The sequence below is a fragment of the Bombina bombina genome, chromosome 6, assembly GCF_027579735.1.
Source record: "Bombina bombina isolate aBomBom1 chromosome 6, aBomBom1.pri, whole genome shotgun sequence".
Lineage (NCBI taxonomy): Eukaryota > Metazoa > Chordata > Amphibia > Anura > Bombinatoridae > Bombina > Bombina bombina.
This window is the reverse complement of record NC_069504.1, coordinates 463,592,013-463,614,423: the sequence shown is the minus strand read 5'-3', so window position 1 is coordinate 463,614,423 and position 22,411 is coordinate 463,592,013. Positions and strand designations below refer to the sequence as shown.

Genomic DNA, 22,411 nt, shown 5'->3' with positions numbered 1-22,411 from the left:
CCTTTATCTTTTTCTAAAAAAAAAAGTCAATCAACCCCTTCACAACAGTCACGTTACCCTGTAATAGGATTCCTTGACTGTTGCAGCGTGGGTCTGTGGCTTGCAAAAATAGTCTTGCTTTTGACAAGACCCCCCACTACCAAAGCACTTGAAGCACCGGGCAATGTCTGATGTACAAGGCATAGTGCCAATCCTAAAGCAACTAAGCACTGTATTGAGTTGGAGAGACATTTAGTAAACAGTATTTGATTTGCAAGGTTTTACAAATCAAGAGTAGTCCAAATGGGGGGGGGGGGGGGGAATACATCCAATGAAAAGCAGGAGTAAATTAGGTTTCCATTTTTACAGCGTTCAACTCAGGACAGTTAATGTGCAGTGACCTAAATAACTGTAGAATTTTGAGCATTCTACCTTGAAGAAATGGCTGACTTTACAAGACAGAAAGACAATACAGAATGCTTCTTGATATTTTTTCTACCACTTGAAGGTTAACATCTTAATATCCAAAGTAAACTACTAGTTAAACAGAGAAAAAAAAAATACAATACTTTTTCAATAGTTATAGGACATATGGAACACATCTCTAGTACATACTGAATACAGAAAAAAAACAAAAAAAAAACAAAAAAAAAAAACACACCATTAAAAAGGGACACTGAACTCAAATTTTTCTTGTGTGATTCAGATAGAGCATGACATTTTAAGCAACTTTCTAATTTACTCCTATTATCAAATGTTCTGTATTCTCTTGGTATCTTTATTTGAAATGCAAGAATGCAATTTTTGGTGAACAACCTAGGTTGTCCTTGCTGATTGGTGGATAAATTCATCCACCAATCAAAAACTGCTGTCCATAATTCTGAACCAAGAAAAAAAAGCTTAGATGCCTTCTTTTTCATATAAAGATAGCAAAAGAACAAAGAAAAATTAATAGGAGCAAATTAGAAAATTGTTTAAAATTGCATGCTCTATCTGAATCACAAAAAAATATTTTGGGTTCAGTGTCCCTTTAACATTAAACACAAATTTTCCATAGCTCAAAAAAAAAAAACCATACCTTTTTAGAGTTGTATGAAACAACATAATCAGACTGCACAAATAGAATATTTTCAGGTTTCAGATCTGTATGCGTAAGTTTCTGCTTATGTAAAACTAAAAAATAAAATATATATTATATTAAGTATTTTTATTCAAAACCAGAAAACACTTAATGTGTGTGTGGGGGGGTTATTAGTACTTACAATTGACTGAATTACAGATCTGATAGGCCATGTTCCTTATGTGGTCTATGGGAAACGGCAAAAAGCTGTTTTCTTTAATAAAGTCGTATGTACTTAGGCCAAGCAGTTCAAACACTATGCAAACATGGCCATGATGGTCAAACCATTCCAACATTTGGACACAGCGACTAAGGGAGGAAAAGAATAAATTAAAAAAAAGTGAAATAAAATATAAAAAGTCTATACTGTGAATACAATTGAAAAAAAAAAAAAAAAGGTTTCTCAAATTTTACACCCGACCTCCAATTTCAGACTCCACTGAAGTAAACATTACTGTTTCAAGTATCATCCTCTCTCTGCACTTCTTTACGCATTTCTGACTTATAATTTAAAGGAACCTAAAGGCTATGTGAAGTGAGATGGCAAAGTTTAAACCTTTACAAGAAAAGATTTTTATTTTTTTAAATAAAGTTGTTGAAATTCACATAAGCAATGCTGTAAATGCCTCCAACATGTTTGAAGCCTACAGTTAAACACTAAAACAGGGCTTAAATCCAAATGACTTAAAAGGGACACTAAACACCAAAATTTCTCTTTTATGAGTCAGGTAGAAAATACGATTTTTAACATTCCAATTTACTTCTATCATCTAATTTGCTTCATTCTTTAGATATCCATTGTTTAAGAAATAGCAATGCACATGGGTGAGCCAATCACACAAGGCATCTATGTGCAGCTCCCAATCAGCAACTACTGAGCCTATCTAGATATGCTTTTCAGCAAATGATAGCAAAGAATGAAGCAAATTAGATAATAGAAGTAAATTAGAAAGTTGTTTAAAATGTCATGCTCTAAATCGTAAAAGAAATAAAATTGGGTTTCATGACCCTTTAAAGTATGGGCCTCACATCTGAAGTGCAATGCATAATATAAACCAAAATACTCTTATCCCCAAAGTGCACTTATAACAAAGCCGTCTGCATCACAAGTTAACTGTCACCCCCCCCCCCACCAATTTCTCACAGTATGGTGGGAATTATAGTTCCAAGGCAAAGTGTGGTGGCAACAACTGTCGGCTGGAGAGTAAGAGGGAGAACATAAAGGAGTGTGACTAACGAAAAATTAGATAAGCCAAGTGCTCTCCTCCCATTTTTAAAGTTCAGCGGTGGTGTGTAAGGGGTGAGAGAAGTTAAAGGGACACTCAAGTCAAAATTAAACTTTCATGATTCAGAGAGCGCACACAATTTTAAACAACTTTTCAATTTACTTCTATTAACATGTGCACAGTCATTTCCTAATGAGCATGTACAGGAATTCACAGAATATACATATATGCATTTGTGAATGGCTGTCACATGATATAGGGGGAGCAGAAATAGACATGTTTATATAAAATAAATCTACTTATTTGAACTTTAGACTAAGTGCTATTGCATCGTCTTTATCATGCATTTGTTGATTATATAAATGTACTGTATATAATCAAAGTTCTGTGTGTTCACAAAAAAAAAAAAGAGTTGATGCAGCAGTCTTCAAAGTTAAGAGTTAATTTGAACTCTGCAATATTACTGGCTTATTGGTGCCTACTATAGACTGGGTAGGCCTTTATCTTTCTGGTGTAGCAGAATGTCAGTAAATATGTGTACCACATAAAAATTAAAAAAGGGACACTCAAGTCAAACGAAATGTATGCTTACCTGACAAATTTATTTATTTCTTGACACAGTGAGTCCACGGATCATCTAATTACTATTGGGAATATCACTCCTGCCCAGCAGGAGGAAGGGAAAGAGCACCACAGCAAAGCCGTTAAATATCACCTCCCTTCCCTCCAACCCCGGTCATTCGACCGACGTAAAAGGAGATAAAGGAAGCAACAAAGGTTCAGAGGTGCCTGAAGTTTATAATACGACAAAAACCCGTCTTAAAAAACAGTGCGGGCCGTGGACTCACTGTGTCAATAAATAAATAGGGTAAGCACAAATTTCGTTTTCTTTCTAAGGACACACGAAAAAACATTTCATCTATGAACACCAGGGCAGTGTAAAAAGTTTCTCATGGATGGTGATAAAATTAAGTCTAAACCTAGGGGAGGTGATAAGATACAAGAGCTAGGAAAAAATCATTTTCGATATTTACGCTCAGAACACGCAGGCCTCTAGGCATGAATATTGAGGGCAATATAAATGACTGGCAGTAATTATAGAAACACCACGCCCGGTCAGTTTCCATTGAGACACATTGAACAAAATGATATACTTTGTTCCATTATTCTTCTAGTCTCAAGTATAGCCAGTACGGGGTAGTTAAATATTGTACTTTACTATATGGTACGTTAACAAGGGATTAAGTGATTATGTTTGCCTGATTGATATTTCAATGCCTCTTTTTGTTTTACATTAAATGCCCCAATGTATGAATCTTGTGTTTTGAATATATTTGCAGCATCTATTGCGCTACCAACCTGTTGTCTCCACAAGTTTTGTAACCAAAGTGTGATATAAAAATGTGCATAGATCACTTCGCTTCCAGCACTGATGCAAAGCATGGACATTTGCTGAACCAATATGGAAGAGGGTGTGTATTTAAATTTTGCACAGCTAAGAATGGCATTAAGTCTATGATTAAAGCTGTAAGGGCCAAAACGCCTAAGACGTGCCTGGCATGTCCATGCTTTGTTTTTTTATAGTTTGTATTCCATGTGAGCCTTATCTTTTTAAGTATTTTTTAGCAGCTCCAATCCTCTATGTACACAATTTAAGAACCTTTCCAATTTACTTCCATTATCAAATTTTGCAAGCTCTTTATATGCACACTTTTTAAAGGCACCAGCTCATTGGGTATACGTATACTAGTCTGATTGGCTGATGTCTGCAACGATAGAGAGGGCTGGCAAATGAAGAAAATCTACTGCATTTGTGAAATTCAGAGTGTTATTGCATTGTCTTTATTATGCACTTCTACTGTATTTAGTGGTCCTTTACTCTAGTGGTTTTTATGACTGCAGTAGAATTATTAATGGTATCCAGCATAAGTAAATAAACTTAACATTGCTTTAACAGGTGAGGGGGACAAACTAAATGAATGCCCTTATGTATGGTTAATCTCCCCATAGAGACTGAATGTCTTTATGAGCTTCAATTACACTGAGATAAAACAACCTACTCAATAGAAATGGATGTTTAAATATTAGTTTGTCCTTTTAAACTGTAATAAAGTATTTATTATATGATCTGTGTGGCGATTTTCACATTTATATTTTCTCAACGGTTACTTAAAGTGAAAGTCAATCCTAGCGTTTTACAGATTGACTATTTAGACAAATAAAGGGGACTTTCATTCATGAAGTATAAGATACTTAATGTAGAAAGCTCCTTTGTTTAAATCGATCGCTGTTCTTAGCTGCTACAGCAGCCCACTGCTAAAACTTTTTTTTTGCCAAGTGGTGACGTTTTCACTTTTAGGCCAATAGCCTGCGGTAAATCCGGCTTGGCGCTTACGGGAGCCGGATTTACCACACGGCTATTGGCTAAGAGGTGAAAACACCTCTTAGCAAAAAAAAAAAAAAAAATTGAGTCGCGGGCTGCTGTAGCAGCTAAGAACGGCGATCGATTGAAACAAATAAAGGAGCTTTCTACATGAAGTATCTTATACTTCAGGAATAAAAGTCCCCTTTCAATAGTCAATCCATTGACTTTCACAGCTGTATTGTTAGTATACTCCACTTTAGAGACTAGGTGGCATAAGCTACAGTGTGAATATTTTATATATTTATATATGTGCCTGCCCCTAAAAACAAAAGCTTAAGTCTTGCAATACGGATGTTTCAAAGGACATTCCAGTCAAAATAGAAATGCACATAGGATCACCTTGTGGCATAGAAACATTTACAATATAACATATTATGCAAAAATGCTTCTATTAAAACTCATTACTGATTTAGTGAAGCATAGCTAGATAATGTCAGTTAACAAGCATTTTTAAAATACAGCAGCTGCACAGAGCACAAGTGGGGTCTTATTTTAAATTGGCAATTCAAACGTTTAATCATTACAAGATGATAAAAGCACCTTAAGCTCTCTGAGCAAGTGGTTTAAAATGCTGATGCAAGGCACATACTAAAATACTCTTGAAACAGCTATAGCTTTTACTAGGAGCATGTTAGCTAATACATGTATATTGCCAAAATTCTTCTATTCAAAAGTGAAATGCACCCATATCCATTCTAATTTTATCTGGAATGTTCGTTTTGGTTATTTGCCCAATGACCAATCCTTATCTATGGAAAAGGGAGCAAGGTGGGTGGGGGGAGGAAAAAAAAAAAAAAAAAAAAAAAACACACTTACAATGTATTTTTTGGATCCTGGTTGGTCAAGTGCTCCAGTATTTGTACCTCAGATTGGGCAGCTTCACGATATCGAGCAACATTTTTTATTATTTTCACAGCTACTCGTACACCACCCCTTGAGGAGTAAAAACATATTACAAAATTCACACAAAAATATAGTATACATTTAACATAATGCTCAACTAGGCTGCAGTGTGTCTAAGTACAATGGGAAATGTAGTTGTTGCTGTCTCTTGTTCAGAGAACTTCATTTACCTTCATATTAGAAGGAATGTATAATCCAATTTTAATTTGTCAGAAAAGCATGTTGTTTTAAGTCCCCCCCCCTTCACAGATTTTCCTGTCCCCATGAACTGCTTGCACATGTGCAATTAAAGTGACAGTCTACAATATAATTGTTATTGTTTTAAAAGATAGATAATCCCTTTATTACCCATTCCCCAATTTTGCATAACCAACAGTTATATTAATATATGTTTTACCTCTGATTATCTTGTATCTAAGCATCTTCTAACAGCCACCTGATCACATGACTTATCTACTGACTTGCATTTAGTACTGTGTTGTGCTAAATCTTAAAGTAGAAAGTAAATTTAGATGATAAAGTGCCCGATTTTTAATCTTGACATTCACTGCATCGCTTTCCCCGCCCGTCCCAAAGCCTCTTCCCGGGTCTAAAATAAGGAATCCGGTTTCCTCCAATCACGGCGTTGAATAAAACACCGATTTCCCCCCTGGGGGGGGGGGGGGGGGAAGAGGCATTATTGGTGGTTGACCGATCTGTCATTTCTGACATAAGAAGGGGGGAAGCTGGAGCGGCTGTGAAGATTAAAAATTTAAGTATTTTCACAACACAAGTGAAATGTAAATTTTGATGAATTAAAGTGTCCATTTTTAATCGGATTTTTGAAAACTGGGCACTTTGTCTAAATTTACCTTCACTTTAATTAACTCCTCGGGCGTGAACGCAATGTTATCTATATGGCCCACATGAACTAGCAGTCTCCTGTTGTGAAAAGGAAATTTAAAAAGCATGGGATAAGAGGCTGTCTATAGTGGTTTAGAAAGAGGCAGATATTTTGAGGTTTAAATATTATAAAATATGTTCATAAATCAATGTTGGTTCTGCAAAGCTGGGGAATTGGCAGTAAAGGCGTAATCTATCTTAAAACAATTTTAGTGTAGACTATCACTTTAAGGAGAGAGACTGGGGTAGCCAATCCCTTAAAGGATCAGTCTACACCTTAGCAGCCATTTCAAACTGGCCAGAAACAATATTCATTTCAAAATAACTGTTTTACCGTTCCTGCTGCATGATATAGAAAGGGGGTGCAAGGAGGCTATTTGCAGCTTAATCTAAGGTAAGACTTTAAGATGACTAAGGTGTAGACTGTCCCTCCACAGATTCAGCCAGGCATACATTCCTTCCTACTCTCTATATAATAGCTTATTAAATAACAAACAGCTGACCCACTGCTTCCACAGCAAAAAAAATAAAATAATATGTTATGGTTTCTCAGTTTGCATGAGCCATTATAGATCTCCTTTCACACATTACTTTGTGTCTTGTATATTTGTTAACTTAAGTGTTAAGACCGGAAATGTCAAACTTTCAGCCCCACACTCCTATTTTGTAATGCACAGCGTTGCATCCCACGCTACACTAATTTTCCTGAGGAAGTAGGATGTTTGGTCACAATATGGAGGTAATTTAACCCTTTCCCTGCTTGGACTCTTTTGCATGAACAATCGCGTGATTTCAACTTTTACTCATTTGTTAGCAATCGCATGATTTCAATGATGGGATTGGGCCGGGGTGCCTATAATACTAGACAGCCCCCCCCCCCCAATCCCATATAAGAAGCAGCTAAGGTTTTAGGGCAGCCAAATGGTCAGGATGTTCCATGCCGTCCTAACAGCGATAAAGCCCAGCGTAGTTAGGACGGAATTGAATGTCCTAACCGCAGGAAAAGGTTAAGATCTACTTCACTTTGTGTTTCGGGGATCATAACACCTCCTTTATCAGGATAATAAACTTAGTTGTCACTGTTGGTAAATCATGCGAGTGCTTTCAACATATTTTCAGCCTTATTACGTTAGCAGCCAGGTAGTAATATATCCATACATAAACTACCTAGTATGCCCACTGATAAGGCAAATGAATGTTGATGCAAAATGTATAATCCACATTAGAGTAAGTGATTAAATACAAAATGAGGGAGGAGGGAATGTGATCAGAAAATTATATAATAGTATCAAGTCTCCCTGGGAGAAAGTGAAACAAGCACAATTTCAACATGTATTTACAGAAAAAGGTAGGAAAATAATGAAGTCCTAAACACTTGCTAATGACAAAACAGGAGAAAAATAAATAAAGACCAATAGTTTAAAATAACTTGCTTACCCAGTAAGATCAATGCACTCTACAACTTTTCCAAAAGCCCCCTCTCCCAATGTGTGAACAATTTCATCTAGGAGGAGAAAATATAAAGTTAGTGACTAGAACTTTATATTTTAACTTTCATAAAAGCATAGATTTTTAGTCTAATCTGTTTCTATATTACATAAAACTAGACTTTCCACAGTTTGAGATTAGACTGTCATTATAGAAAACTGAGCTAAACTGACTAATTTGACTTTTTAAAAGCAAATAGTTCTTGTTTTAAAAGAAAGCCCTGCCAAGACCAGATTATATTCTAAGCTATCTTTAAGGTAAAAAAAGTTTTGAAAAATATTCTATACATCTTCCTCTTAGAACGTCTCCACTTTCACAGATCAGGTGACCCTCCTCATCATCCTCTACACTCCTGGATCTTTTCCTGCGGTGACTCTTCTGGAAACAGGAAGTGGGTGGCACCAAGATCATCCAGGCAATCAATAAACCCGACCAAGTGAATTCAGAGCAGAACACGCAATTCATTCAGCAGGGGATATTCAGGTATTCAGTTACGCAACCAGGCCACGAACAGATGGCAGGAGCAATTTCATTCAATTTCAGTCCCCAGAAATTCCAGGGCACACAGTATTTGTTACAGAAGAAAAACATGGCAAGGAACAAATTTTCAGATAAGGTTTTTTTCAATGTGATATACAGAAATTATACAAACAATTGTTACTTGCAACTAATGTGCAGTGTAGAAAACATGGAACTGCACTGCTTAAATTTAGCCATCAAAATTAAAAGCTCAAACAGCACAGTAAAGTAAAATAACTTCTACTGCTGAATGATAAACGTACAACATTATGTATGAATGTATACACCATTCTTGAAAATTTGGGAACCGATTCTGCTTATTGTGCAAATTTTAAAAAAAACAAACAGGCAAAGCTGTTTAAAATGTTGATTTTAGACGTTCCGTAAAAATGTACTTAACTTACCCATAAGGGGATTCAGAATATTCAGTAACTAAATAATTTACACAATCTCATGTCCTATTAACATATATTACATGGGTAAGAGGAATAAAAAAACAGAAACCCCTTAAATACAAGAACAATGAAAAAAGAAAGAATAATGAACTGCACATACCGAATGTGAATCAGGTCTGGATTTGCTGTATTTTCTTTGTCTCTTTCTGCGACTGCTCCTGCCACTTCGCCCAGATGACTTGCTGCAATGAGTGTGATAACTTTCATGGTCTCTGTGGTGATGCCTACTCTCATGATCTCTGTGGTTTCTTCGGTATTCTACATATCTTCTATCATGTCGATCTCTCTCGTCTAAAGACTTGTCATCCCGGTGGTGGCTGAATGAGTGAATCAAGATTATCAAAATTTCTTACCATTGAACTTTATGTAAACATCCTTTATGTCCTCCGGCCTATTCACACACACACACAGTCAAGATGTGACAAGCACACCATGGGTAATATAATTAATTAGAGCTGCAACTAATCGTCATAATCGATTATGAAAATAGTTGTCAACGAATCTCATAATCGATTAGTTGGTTTGCAATTAGTTGGTTTGTGCACAACACCAGCTGCTTCACTCCAATGAACTCCTGCACATGGTATTGTGTTTTATGGTTATGCCCTTAGCCTAAAGGACGTCTACTTTTCATTTTTTCAGGAGAGTATACGTTTACAACTAACCCTGGCTTATGTGCAACCCAGATATAATAGTCATCATTTGGATTGTTTATATTAAATCTGGTGATTTGGAACTATGCTTTTCATGATATAGTGCCAAGCTTGTTGTTTACACCTTGCCCCTAGATTGATGGGAGTTATTTAAATTGATGTGCACTATTATCTGTTTGCACAATTATTAGCGTATTGCTTGCTATTGCTGATTATATGTACTGTATAAATAAATGTGTATGGCTTTGTCCTGTTATTGATATACAGTCCTTAGCGCTTTTGATTTTGTGTTTTATTGTTTTTTTTATATTTTTAATTAATTGTGCTAATATGTACCAGATTCAACCTTTATAAGTATATATTTGTTATTTTTAGAACGGACTAGATATTTCCCCTAACATTATAGCTGGTTATTTACCATTGCATATAGATATTCAAGATATTTTTATGTTAGAATTAAGTCAAGGGTTACTTTATTGAGTGGCCCCTTGCCAAGGTAGAACACACTTAGCATTGGTGAAGAGGTAACAAAGATAAATATCCCACTTTGGTGAAATTGGCAAAACCCTACTTATACACGTCACCTCAGCCTTTTCTCTGCTGCAGGAAATATAGCTGCAAACAGAGAACCAGCCTTAGCCAGAAGCATGTGGACATGTTGAGATTTTTGCATTTTAATGCAAAGTTTCTGAAAGAGTGAACAACTCTTTCTAGTTCTACCTCATCCATTACTTATGGAATATATCTCTTCCTAACAGGAAGCTGCAAGAGGATCACCCAAGCAGAGCTGCTATATAGCTCCTCCCCTCACATGTCATATTCAGTCATTCGACCAAAACCAGACGAGAAAGGAGAAACCATAGGGTGCAGTGGTGACTGGAGTTTAATTAAAATTTAGATCTGCCTTAAAGACAGGGCGGGCCGTGGACTGACTACACTACAAGAGAAATAAATTTATCAGGTAAGCATAAATTATGTTTTCTCTTGTTAAGTGTAGTCAGTCCATGGGTCATCCATTACTTATGGAATACCAATACCAAAGCTAAAGTACACGGATGAAGGGAGGGACAAGGCAGGAACCTTAAACAGAAGGAACCACTGCCTGAAGCACCTTTCTCCCAAAAATAGCCTCCGAAGAAGCAAAAGTGTCAAATTTGTAAAATTTTGAAAAAGTGTGAAGTGAAGACCAAGTTGCAGCCTTGCAAATCTGTTCAACAGAGGCCTCATTTTTAAAGGCCCAGGTGGAAGCCACAGCTCTAGTAGAATGAGCTGTAATCCTTTCAGGAGGCTGCTGTCCAGCAGTCTCATAGGCTAAACGTATTATGCTACGAAGCCAAAAAGAGAGAGGTAGCCAAAGCCTTTTGACCTCTTCTCTGTCCAGAGTAAACGACAAACAGGGAAGAAGTTTGACGAAAATCTTTAGCTGCCTGCAAATAGAACTTCAGGGCACGGACTACGTCCAGATTATGCAAAAGTCGTTCCTTCTTTGAAGAAGGGTTAGGACACAGTGATGGAACAACAATTTCTTGATTGATATTCCTGTTAGTAACTACCTTAGGTAAGAACCCAGGTTTAGTACGCAGAACTACCTTGTCTGAATGAAAAATCAGATAAGGAGAATCACAATGTAAGGCAGATAACTCAGAGACTCTTCGAGCCGAGGAAATAGCCATCAAAAACAGAACCTTCCAGGATAACAGCTTGATATCAATGGAATGAAGGGGTTCAAATGGAACGCCTTGAAGAACGTTAAGAACTAAGTTTAAGCTCCACGGCGGAGCAACAGTCTTAATCCTAGCTAAAGCCTGAACGTCTGGAACTTCTGCCAGACGTTTGTGTAGAAGAATAGACAGAGCAGAAATCTGTCCCTTTAACAAACTAGCAGATAAGCCCTTTTCTAAACCCTCTTGTAGAAAAGACAATATCCTAGGAATCCTAACCTTACTCCATGAGTAACTCTTGGATTCGCACCAATATAAATATTTACGCCATATCTTATGGTAAATTCTTCTGGTAACAGGCTTCCTAGCCTGTATTAAGGTATCAATAACCGACTCCGAGAAGCCACGCTTTGATAGAATCAAGCGTTCAATCTCCATGCAGTCAGCCTCAGAGAAATTAGATTTGGATGTTTGAAAGGACCCTGAATTAGAAGGTCCTGTCTCAGAGGCAGAGACCACGGTGGGCAGGACGACATGTCCACTAGGTCTGCATACCAGGTCCTGCGTGGCCACGCAGGCGCTATCAGAATCACCGAAGCTCTCTCCTGTTTGATCTTGGCAATCAAACGAGGAAGCATCGGAAATGGTGGAAACACATAAGCCATGTTGAAGACCCAAGGGGCTGTCAGAGCATCTATCAGCACCGCTCCCGGGTCCCTGGACCTGGATCCGTAACAAGGAAGCTTGGCATTCTGGCGAGACGCCATGAGATCCAGATCTGGTTTGCCCCAACGATGAATCAGTTGAGCAAAGACCTCCGGATGAAGTTCCCACTCCCCCGGATGAAAAGTCTGGCGACTTAGAAAATCCACCTCCCAGTTCTCCACGCCTGGGATGTAAATCGCTGATAGGTGGCAAGAGTGAGACTCTGCCCAGCGAATTATCTTTGAGACTTCCAACATCGCTAGGGAACTTCTGGTTCCCCCTTGATGGTTGGTGTAAGCCACAGTCGTGATGTTGTCCGACTGAAATCTGATGAACCTCAGAGTTGCTAACTGAGGCCAAGCTAGGAGAGCATTGAATATTGCTCTTAATTCCAGAATATTTATTGGGAGGAGTTTCTCCTCCTGAGTCCATAGTCCCTGAGCCTTCAGGGAGTTCCAGACTGCGCCCCAGCCTAGAAGGCTGGCGTCTGTTACAATCGTCCAATCTGGCCTGCGAAAGGTCATCCCCTTGGACAGATGTGGCCGAGAAAGCCACCATAGAAGAGAATCTCTGGTCTCTTGATCCAGATTTAGCAGGGGGGACAAATCTGAGTAATCCCCATTCCACTGACTTAGCATGCACAATTGCAGCGGTCTGAGATGCAGGCGCGCAAATGGTACTATGTCCATTGCCGCTACCATTAAGCCGATTACTTCCATGCACTGAGCTACTGACGGGTGTGGAATGGAATGAAGGACACGGCAAGCATTTAGAAGTTTTGATAACCTGGCCTCCGTCAGGTAAGTTCATCTCTACAGAATCTATAAGAGTCCCTAGAAAGGGAACCCTTGTAAGTGGTAACAGAGAACTCTTTTCCACGTTCACCTTCCACCCATGCGACCTCAGAAATGCCAGAACTATCTCTGTATGAGACTTGGCAGTTCGAAAACTTGATGCTTGTATCAGAATGTCGTCTAGGTACGGAGTCACCGCTATGCCTCGCGGTCTTAGTACCGCCAGAAGTGAGCCCAGAACTTTTGTAAAGATTCTTGGAGCCGTAGCTAATCTGAAGGGAAGAGCTACAAACTGGTAATGCCTGTCTAGGAAAGCAAATCTTAGGTACCGATAATGATCCTTGTGAATCGGTATGTGAAGGTAGGCATCCTTTAAGTCCACTGTGGTCATGTACTGACCCTCTTGGATCATGGGAAGGATGGTTCGAATAGTTTCCATTTTGAATGATGGAACTCTTAGAAATTTGTTTAGGATTTTTAAGTCCAAGATTGGTCTGAAGGTTCCCTCTTTCTTGGGAACCACAAATAGATTTGAATAGAATCCTTGCCCGTGTTCCGTCCGCGGAACTGGGTGGATCACCCCCATTAGTAAGAGGTCTTGTACACAGCGTAGAAAACGCCTCTTTCTTTATTTGGTTTGCTGATAACCTTGAAAGATGAAATCTCCCTCGTGGAGGAGAAGTTTTGAAGTCCAGGAGATATCCCTGAGATATGATCTCCAACGCCCAGGGATCCTGGACATCTCTTGCCCAAGCCTGGGCGAAGAGAGAAAGTCTGCCCCCCACTAGATCCGTTTCCGGATAGGGGGCCCTCTCTTCATGCCGTCTTAGGGGCAGCAGCAGGTTTCTTGGCCTGCTTGCCCTTGTTCCAGGACTGGTTAACTTTCCAGCCCTGCCTGTAACGAGCAACAGCTCCTTCCTGTTTTGGAGCGGAGGAAGTTGATGCTGCTCCTGCCTTGAAGTTACGAAAGGCATGAAAATTAGACTGTTTGGCCTTTGATTTGGCCCTGTCCTGAGGTAGAGCATGGCCCTTACCTCCCGTAATGTCAGCTATAATTTCTTTCAAGCCGAGCCCAAATAAGGTCTGCCCTTTGAAAGGAATATTAAGCAATTTAGATTTAGAAGTCACGTCAGCTGACCAGGATTTAAGCCATAGCGCTCTGCGCGCTTGGATGGCGAATCCGGAGTTCTTAGCCGTAAGTTTGGTTAAATGTACGACGGCATCAGAAACAAATGCGTTAGGTAGCTTAAGTGCTTTAAGCTTGTTCATAATTTCATCCAATGGAGCTGTGCGAATGGCCTCTTCCAGAGACTCAAACCAGAATGCCGCCGCAGCAGTGACAGGCGCAATGCATGCAAGGGGCTGTAAGATAAAACCATGTTGAACAAACATTTTCTTAAGGTAACCCTCTAATTTCTTATCCATTGGATCTGAAAAGGCACAACTATCCTCCACCGGGATAGTGGTACGCTTAGCTAAAGTAGAAACTGCTCCCTCCACCTTAGGGACCGTCTGCCATAAGTCTCGTGGGGTGGCGTCTATAGGAAACATTTGCCTAAATATGGGAGGAGGGGAAAAAAAGGCACACCAGGTCTATCCCACTCCTTGCTAATAATCTCTGTAAGCCTTTTAGGTATAGGAAACACGTCAGTACACACCAGTACCGCATAGTATCTATCCAACCTACATAATTTTTCTGGAATTGCAACCGTGTTACAATCATTCAGAGCCGCTAATACCTCCCCTAGCAATAAGCGGAGGTTCTCAAGCTTAAAATTTAAAATTAGAAATCTCTGAATCCAGTCTCCCTGGATCAGATCCGTCACCCACAGAATGAAGCTCTCAGTCTTCATGTTCTGCAAACTGTGACTCAGTATCTGACATGGCTCTCACCTCATCCGCGCGCTCTATCCTTAACCCAGAGCTATCGCGCTTGCCTCTTAATTCTGGCAATTTAGATAATACTTCTGTCATAACAGTAGCCATGTCTTGCAAAGTGATTTGCAAGGGCCTCCCTGATGTACTTGGCGCCACAAAATCACGCACCTCCTGAGCGGGAGGCGAAGGTACTGACACGTGAGGAAAGTTAGTCGGCATAACTTCCCCCTCGTTGCCTGGTGATAATTTCTTTACATGTAAAGATTGACTTTTATTTAAAGTAACATCAATGCAATTAGTACACAAATTTCTATTGGGCTCCACATTGGCCTTTAAACATAGTGAACAAAGAGATTCATCTGAGTCAGACATGTTTAAACAGACTAGCAATGAGACTAGCAAGCTTGGAAATACTTTTCTAAATAAATTTACAAGCAATATAAAAAAACGCTACTGTGCCTTTAAGAAGCACAAAAAGCTGTCACAGTTGAAATAACAATGAACCAAAATAGTTATAGCAACCAATTTTTCACAGTAAATGTATTAAGTTAGCAAAGGATTGCACCCACCAGCAAATGGATGATTAACCCCTTAATACCCAAAAATGGATAACAATTTAATAATTAACGTTTTTAACACAGTCAAAACACACTGTCACAGGTCTGCTGTGACTGATTACCTCCCTCAAAATGAATTTTGAAGACCCCTGAGCTCTCCAGAGACAATCTGGATCATGGAGGATGAAGTAGACAGATTGTGACTGAATTTTTACTGCGCAAAAAAGCGCTAAAATAGGCCCCCCCCATTCATATTACAACAGTGGGGAAGCTCAGATAACTGTTTCTATGCAGAAAACAAAGATGGCCATGTGGTAAAAATCATGCCCCAATAAGTTTTATCACCAAGTACCTCACAAAAAATGATTAACATGCCATTAAACGTTTTGAACATACATTTTAAAAGTTATGAAGTGTTATTAATAAGCCTGCTACCAGTTGCTTTTACTGCAGTTAAGGCTCATACATTATTTCAGTATTAACAGTATTTTCAGAGTCAATTCCATTCCTTAGAAAAATACATTCAGTGTACACACACTCATCAGCCTAATACCAGTCGCTATCACTGCATTTAAGGCTGAACTTACGTTACATTGGTATCAGCAGTATTTTCTCAGTCAATTCCATTCCTCAGAAAAATAATTTACTGCACATACCTCGTTTGCAGGGGGGCCCTGCATGGTATTCCCCTTTTCTGAAGTTACCTCACTCCTCAGATGAGAACAGCCAGTGGATCTTAGTTACGTCTGCTAAGATCATAGAAAACGCAGGCAGATTCTTCTTCTAATGCTGCCTGAGAACAAACAGCACACTCCGGTGCCATTTAAAATAACAAACTTTTGATTGAAGAAATAAACTAAGTTAAAAAACACCACAGACCTCTCACAGCGACCTATCTTTAGTTAGGCTGCAAGAGAATGACTGAATGACATGTGAGGGGAGGAGCTATATAGCAGCTCTGCTTGGGTGATCCTCCTGCAGCTTCCTGTTAGGAAGAGATATATTCCATAAGTAATGGATGACCCGTGGACTGACTACACTTAACAAGAAAAAAAATAATCGGCCGATTAATCGATTATGAAAATAATTGTTAGTTGTAGCCCTATAATTAATCTAACCTGTTTTTGTGCAATAGAATCTTAAATACTGGCCTTCCGTGGGACTTGTGGACTTATGTTAGGAATTAATATTTTAAGTCAGCTGTATTGGCAGCATTTCAAATCTTAATACTACTAAGCTTAAACCACTCATCTTCATTTTTTACCCCACTACCCCAATAAAGAACACAATACACAATGTTTGAAACTTGGGAGTGTACCTTTCAGATGATTTGGAGCAATCATAGCTGTATCTGCTACAATGTTTCTCTTTGTCACTGCTATGTGATCTTCTCTTACGTTTGTAACTTCTGCTGTATTTTTTATAGTCCAAGCTATCATCATCACCCCAATCAGGATATCGAGTCCGGCTGGAGTGTCTCATCTGTCAATCAAGAAAAAAACAAAAACTTAATGGTGGTCCTGAGGATGCATGCTTTAATTTACAATTAAGCTACCCACAGTTTTAATGCCTTTAATAGAGTTGGGATATAGATGTATATAGATATATGAGATCTGGATATCACATTCTTAAAGTAATAGTAAGTTGCGCCTCTGATGGTTCCTGTAGGTGTCCTATCCAATAATCAAAATCAGAAATATTTTTTTTCAAATTGTTTTCAAAACGCCCCCCCCCCCTTAAATTTTTATAATTGAATGCGCCTCGCTCCGCCCTCCATAGACTTCCTGGTCAATGCCCTTATCTAATATAGAGAGAGCTCCCACCCGGTCTCCACGTAAGCACCCAGACTCACTCTCGTTACAGTAAGTTAGTTAAGCATGCACTGTAGATAGAGAGGGAGAGAGAGAGAGAGAGAGGGAGGGGGGGGGGGGGGTTGCTATTTGTGGTCACCCAACGGCCAGGATTTCAACTGGATGCCAATGAATAAGTCTTCAAAAAAAAAACTGAATACGGAGCTGGGCGGATTACGACACACATTTAAAGTGAGGTTTTTCTGTTTTTGGTTTTTTAATATAAAGGATTTTAGACTCATGTTTATTTAAAAAGATGTGACAAATGCTGCTTTGAATATGGCACAACTTTACCATCACTTTAAAGCTTACCATTTTAGTTTATTACTCAAGCATAACAAAATGGCATAAATGTGAGTTTTACTTTTAAAAAGGGATATAAAACAGTGGTCCTTTAGTAAAAGCAGATAGGACAGTAAACAACTTGAGATTTGCACCCTGCTGACTTCTCAAGGCGAAGGCTTACAGCTAGCCATGTCTGCTAAAGCCCAGTTCGGCTTCTTCAACCAAGGCAAACGGTGGATGGAGTTTAACAATTGAAAAATTATTTTAGTTAAAAAATAAAAAAAAGGGGACAGTTTACTCAAATGTTCTCCCCTTTAAAAAGGGACACCAAGGTTTTATTACATTTTCATGATTCAGATACAGCATGCAAGTTTAAACAACTTTCCAATTTACTTCCATTAAAAAAAAAAAAAATGGAAGTCTTTTATATTTACACTTTTGAGTCACCAGCTCCTACTGAGCATGTGCAAGACCTCAGACTATATGCATTTGTGATTGGCTGATTGCTATCACATGGTACAGGGGGAGTGGAAATATACATAACTTTGAAACTTGTTAGAACAAAATTTACTACTCATATGAATTTCAGAGTAAATGCTATTGTATTGTCTTGTTATCTTGCATTTGTTGATTATGCAAATCTGCTGTGTTTACTGGTCCTTTAATTTGTTCCCAATGATCCACTTTACCTGCTCGAGCGTATTAAATTTTTTACAAGTATTTCCATTACCCTAGCCCATACTAAAATACAAAAGTAAAAATCCTTTTTTTTTTTTTTTTAAATGTTATTGTCTCTTTAAGAAATTAAATTATATGAGAAACATATGGCCAAAGCTAATCAAATTAGCAAAAAATTTGATGAAAGAAAAAAACCTGGCAAAAACGATACTGTAAAGCAGAAAAAAAAAAAAATGTTCCCCAACAGTTAAATAAAACCTGACACCTATACACCTCAGCAACTCTGCTGAGGTGCCTACCTGCCACCAGAACACTTGAAATCTCTTTATAGATGAGGAAAACGATCCGGACACTCAGGAGCCCACAAACGAAACTGCACAGTAAACTTACAGTAGCGCGCGAAAATGAGGCCCCGCCCATTGTGGGCGTAACTCCCCCAAACACATTACCCGATAACAGAGCGAAAATAAATGAGGAACCGTAACCACCATTTACAATAAAAGAGAGCCAAAACATCCTTTTCATACTGCCTTTCACAGAAAAATCTTGTAAGAGACTACAAGCTTTCTCCCAGCCCCAGTACGCTTAGCTGTCCAAACTGAACCCTCCATACAAGAGGGATTAATGTCCCCACATAAGCCCAGAATGAGTCTTAAGCACACTTCAAATAAAGTTTAAAATTAAGTTTAAGTGCCCACTTTGTTCATTCTGGGGAGCAGACTCAGAGTAAAGTTAGCACTTACCTTAAAGGGACACTGTACCCAAATTTTTTCTTTTGTGATTCAGATTGAGCATGACATTTTAAGCATCTTTCTAATTTACTCCTTTTATCACTTTTTCTTCATTCTCTTGGTATCTTTATTTGAAATGCAAGAATGTAAGTTTAGATGCCGGCCCATTTTTGTTGAACAACCTGGGTTGTCCTTGCTGATTGGTGGATAAATTCATTCACCAATAAAAAAGTTGCTGTCCACAGTACTGAACCCAAAACAAGCTTAGATGCCTTCTTTTTCAAATAAAGATAGCAAGAGAACGAAGAATAGAAGTTAGAAAGTTGCTTGCTCTTTCTGAATTACAACAGAAAAATTTTGGGTACAGTGTCCCTTTAAATGCTGTCTGACAGCAGGACAGTCCAGCATGTTTAAGAGGTCCTCTCCCTCCCATAGCCCTGTGGAATAAGATAAGCCTGAGTTAAATGTGCTTAGGATACCTGAATTAGGGCAGCATAAATGTATAGGAGGCGCAGTGAGAATTATGTCCCACCAGTTCCTATTGCTCTAAAGCCATCAAAAGCTCTACTGAAGAGACTGATATGGACTACAGCTACACCCTAGAACAAAGCAGCACACTCTGGCACTACTTTAAAAATAATAAACTCTTGATTGAAGAATCTATTCTAACACCTCACTTAGCACTAACGTAGGCCAAGAGAATGACTGGAGTGGGAGGGAAGGGAGTGAATATATATATATATATATATATATATATATATATATATATATATATATATATATATATATATATATATATATATATATATATATATATATATATATATATATATATATATATATATATATATATATATATATTTTTTTTTTTTTTTTTTTTTTTTTTTTTCAGCTGTGGTGCTCTTTGCCTCCTCCTGCTGACCAGGAGGTGTAATCCCACAAGGATGAGAATCTGTGGACTCGTGTCTTTAAAAAGAAACAGATAAGGCCGAGATTTGACCCTTTAGGGAGCTCGTCGATAAACCTGTCTCCAAACCCTCTTGGAGAAAAGACAAGTCTAGGAATCCTAACTACTCCATGAGTAGCCTTTGGATTCATGCCAATAGAGATATTTACGCCAACTTTTATGGTAAATCCTTCTAGTAACAGGCTTACGAGCCTGAATCATGGTCTCTATGACAGAGTCAGAAAAAGGGGACCTTGAAGTAGTCGGATGATGTAAGCCATTGAGGTTATATTGCCCTACTGTAACCTGATGACTCAGGCCGAAGCTGAGGCCATGCTAGGAGGGGAAGAAAATTGCTCTCAATTCCAGAAAGTTTATGGGTAGAACAGACTCTGACCGGGTCCATGTTCCCTGCTCTTAGAGAGCCCCAAACTACTCCCCAGCCCAACAGGTTGGCATCTGTTGACCAAAGTAGAGAATCCCTTGTCTCCTGCTCTGCCAGAAACCGCGGAGACAGCTCCGCGTAATCTCCGTCCCCCTACCTGCTGCAGACTGGGGTGGAAGCGAGAGAACGGGATGATGTCCATTACCGCTACCATCAGCCCAATTACCTCCATACACTGAGCCCCTGATGGCCGAGGAGAGGACTGAAGTGCTAGGCAAGAATCGTCAAGAATCGAAAATCCTTGATTTCCTGGCTACTGTCCGACTTCATAGACGAGGAGACTACTATAATTTTGAAATAAGGAACTCTTTTCCAAATTCACCTGCCATCCATGAGACCACAGGAAAAATAATCACATTTCCTTGCGTGATATTGTTTGATGAAAGGAAGGCGCCTGAACCAGAATTTTGTCCAGAGAAGGTGCCACAGCAATGCCCCACAATCGGAGCACCCCTGCAGGGATCCCAGAACCATTGAGAAAATTCTCGGAGCTGTGGCAAGGTCGAAGAACGAGCCACAAACTGGAAGAGTTTGTCTAGAAAGGCAAACTTTGTAAATTCCTAGTGGATGGGAAAAAAAAAAAAATGGAATGGTAGATTCCATTGTAAAGGACGTCACTCTGAGAAAGTTGCTTAGACTCTTGATAGCTAAAATTGTACTGAAGGTTCCCTCCTACTTGGGAACCCCGAACAGATTGGACTAGAATCCCAGATCTCGTTCCTGCCTTGGACCAGGAACTATCACTCCCAGGTCCGAGAGGCTCTGTAGACAGTGTAAGAACACCTCTCCTTTTCTCTAGTCTGCAGAGAATCTTGAAGGCAGAAACCAATCACTGAGAGGAAAAAGTACTGAATTATAGTTTGTATCCCTCAGACACAATGACTACTGCCCAGGGATCTTGCACCTCTCGAACCCAAGCCTGAACAAAGAAGAAAGCCTGCCCCTCCAAGATCCTTCCGGATCGGGTGCAGGCCCTTCATGCTGTCTTCGATTTAACTGCGGGCTTTTTTGATTGCTTTTCCTATTCCAAGACTGAATGGGTCTCCCGGAAGGCTTAGACCACTCCTGCTTGTAAGAGGGAATGCAAGGATTTCCTTTTAAATTTTGAAAGGAACAAAAATTATTCTGATTTCCCTTTGTTCTCAATAATCTAGACTTAGAGACATCCGCAGACCCAGATATTAATCATAACGCTCTGCGGACAATATGACAAAGCCCGAAATCTTAGCTCCCAGCTTAATAATCCTAAGGGAATGAAGGAGTTGGCTACCTTCAGAGCCTTTACCCTAACATGGATTTCTGCAAGAGCGGTGTCTGTCCGAATAGAATCAGACAACGCATTCAAACCAGTACGCCGTCGCACTGGTGACAGTAACTATGCAACCACAGGCATTGTAAACCCTCTAACTCTTCCAAGACTCCTTGATAGAAAAGGAGAAAAAGATAGCTGATCCTCAAACTTCATAAAACGAAAATCTTTAATCTTTGATGGTTAAGACCGGAGACATCATGCAGTAAAACAAAAAACACAAACACGCAGCCAAGCAGAAACGTCTGACCGGTTTCGGTCACACAGGACCGTAATCAGACATAATAGAGCACACATGTAACCACCCTTAAAAGGGGTAAAAACAACAGTGATTGGTTAGTAACAATTGCCACGTAATGAACACCCTTATATACATAAATGCAATACAGTAATATGAGATGAGAACCTATACTTAATTTAAACTTCTATATAGACCCTAGAGATATGTGCAAATTAAATCAAAGTATAAGGAGTATCCCATGAACAGTTGGTAATGCACTGAACAGTACTGATTTGATAAGCATAAGTAAAAGAAACAACATACAGCAATACATATTCCCAAAATGGAAAAACATAATAGGTTATATTTTCAATCAATAATTTACCTATCCTGTATCAAGGCCACAAATTCTAAAAGGTGACACTAGATGCAGGCTCTTAAATACAATGGCTTTACTAAATCAAACATAATAATGGGTAATAAAGTAATACTTAAACAATAGAAGTGGTAATTAGGTTATAACCAAACTCCCTATTACTTAGTGAGAATCCCTAATGGCCACTAAGAGCGGTGTCTGTCCGAATAGAATCAGACAACGCATTCAAACCAGTACGCCGCCGCACTGGTGACAGTAACTATACAACCACAGGTATTGTAAACCCTCTAACTCTTCCAAGACTCCTTGATAGAGTCTGCTACAGG

The 22,411-nt window shown here is 39.0% G+C and overlaps 1 protein-coding gene across 2 annotated transcripts in view; it reads right to left on the bottom strand.

Moving 5' to 3' along the window:
• LOC128663088 (dual specificity protein kinase CLK4) overlaps window positions 1–22,411 on the bottom strand; it is a 38,186-nt gene that overhangs the window by 4,077 nt on the left and 11,698 nt on the right. The window contains exons 2-8 of one of the 2 annotated variants that reach the window (XM_053717241.1): window positions 16,564–16,727; window positions 9,098–9,314; window positions 8,311–8,401; window positions 7,973–8,039; window positions 5,567–5,683; window positions 1,242–1,408; window positions 1,058–1,152 (exon numbers count right to left, since the gene is read on the bottom strand). In XM_053717241.1, coding sequence (XP_053573216.1) covers window positions 1,058–1,152; window positions 1,242–1,408; window positions 5,567–5,683; window positions 7,973–8,039; window positions 8,311–8,401; window positions 9,098–9,314; window positions 16,564–16,727 — 918 coding nt within the window. Of the gene's footprint in view, window positions 1–1,057; window positions 1,153–1,241; window positions 1,409–5,566; window positions 5,684–7,972; window positions 8,040–8,310; window positions 8,402–9,097; window positions 9,315–16,563; window positions 16,728–22,411 lie in introns of those variants that run through there. The other variant, XM_053717242.1, reaches the window with a different exon arrangement.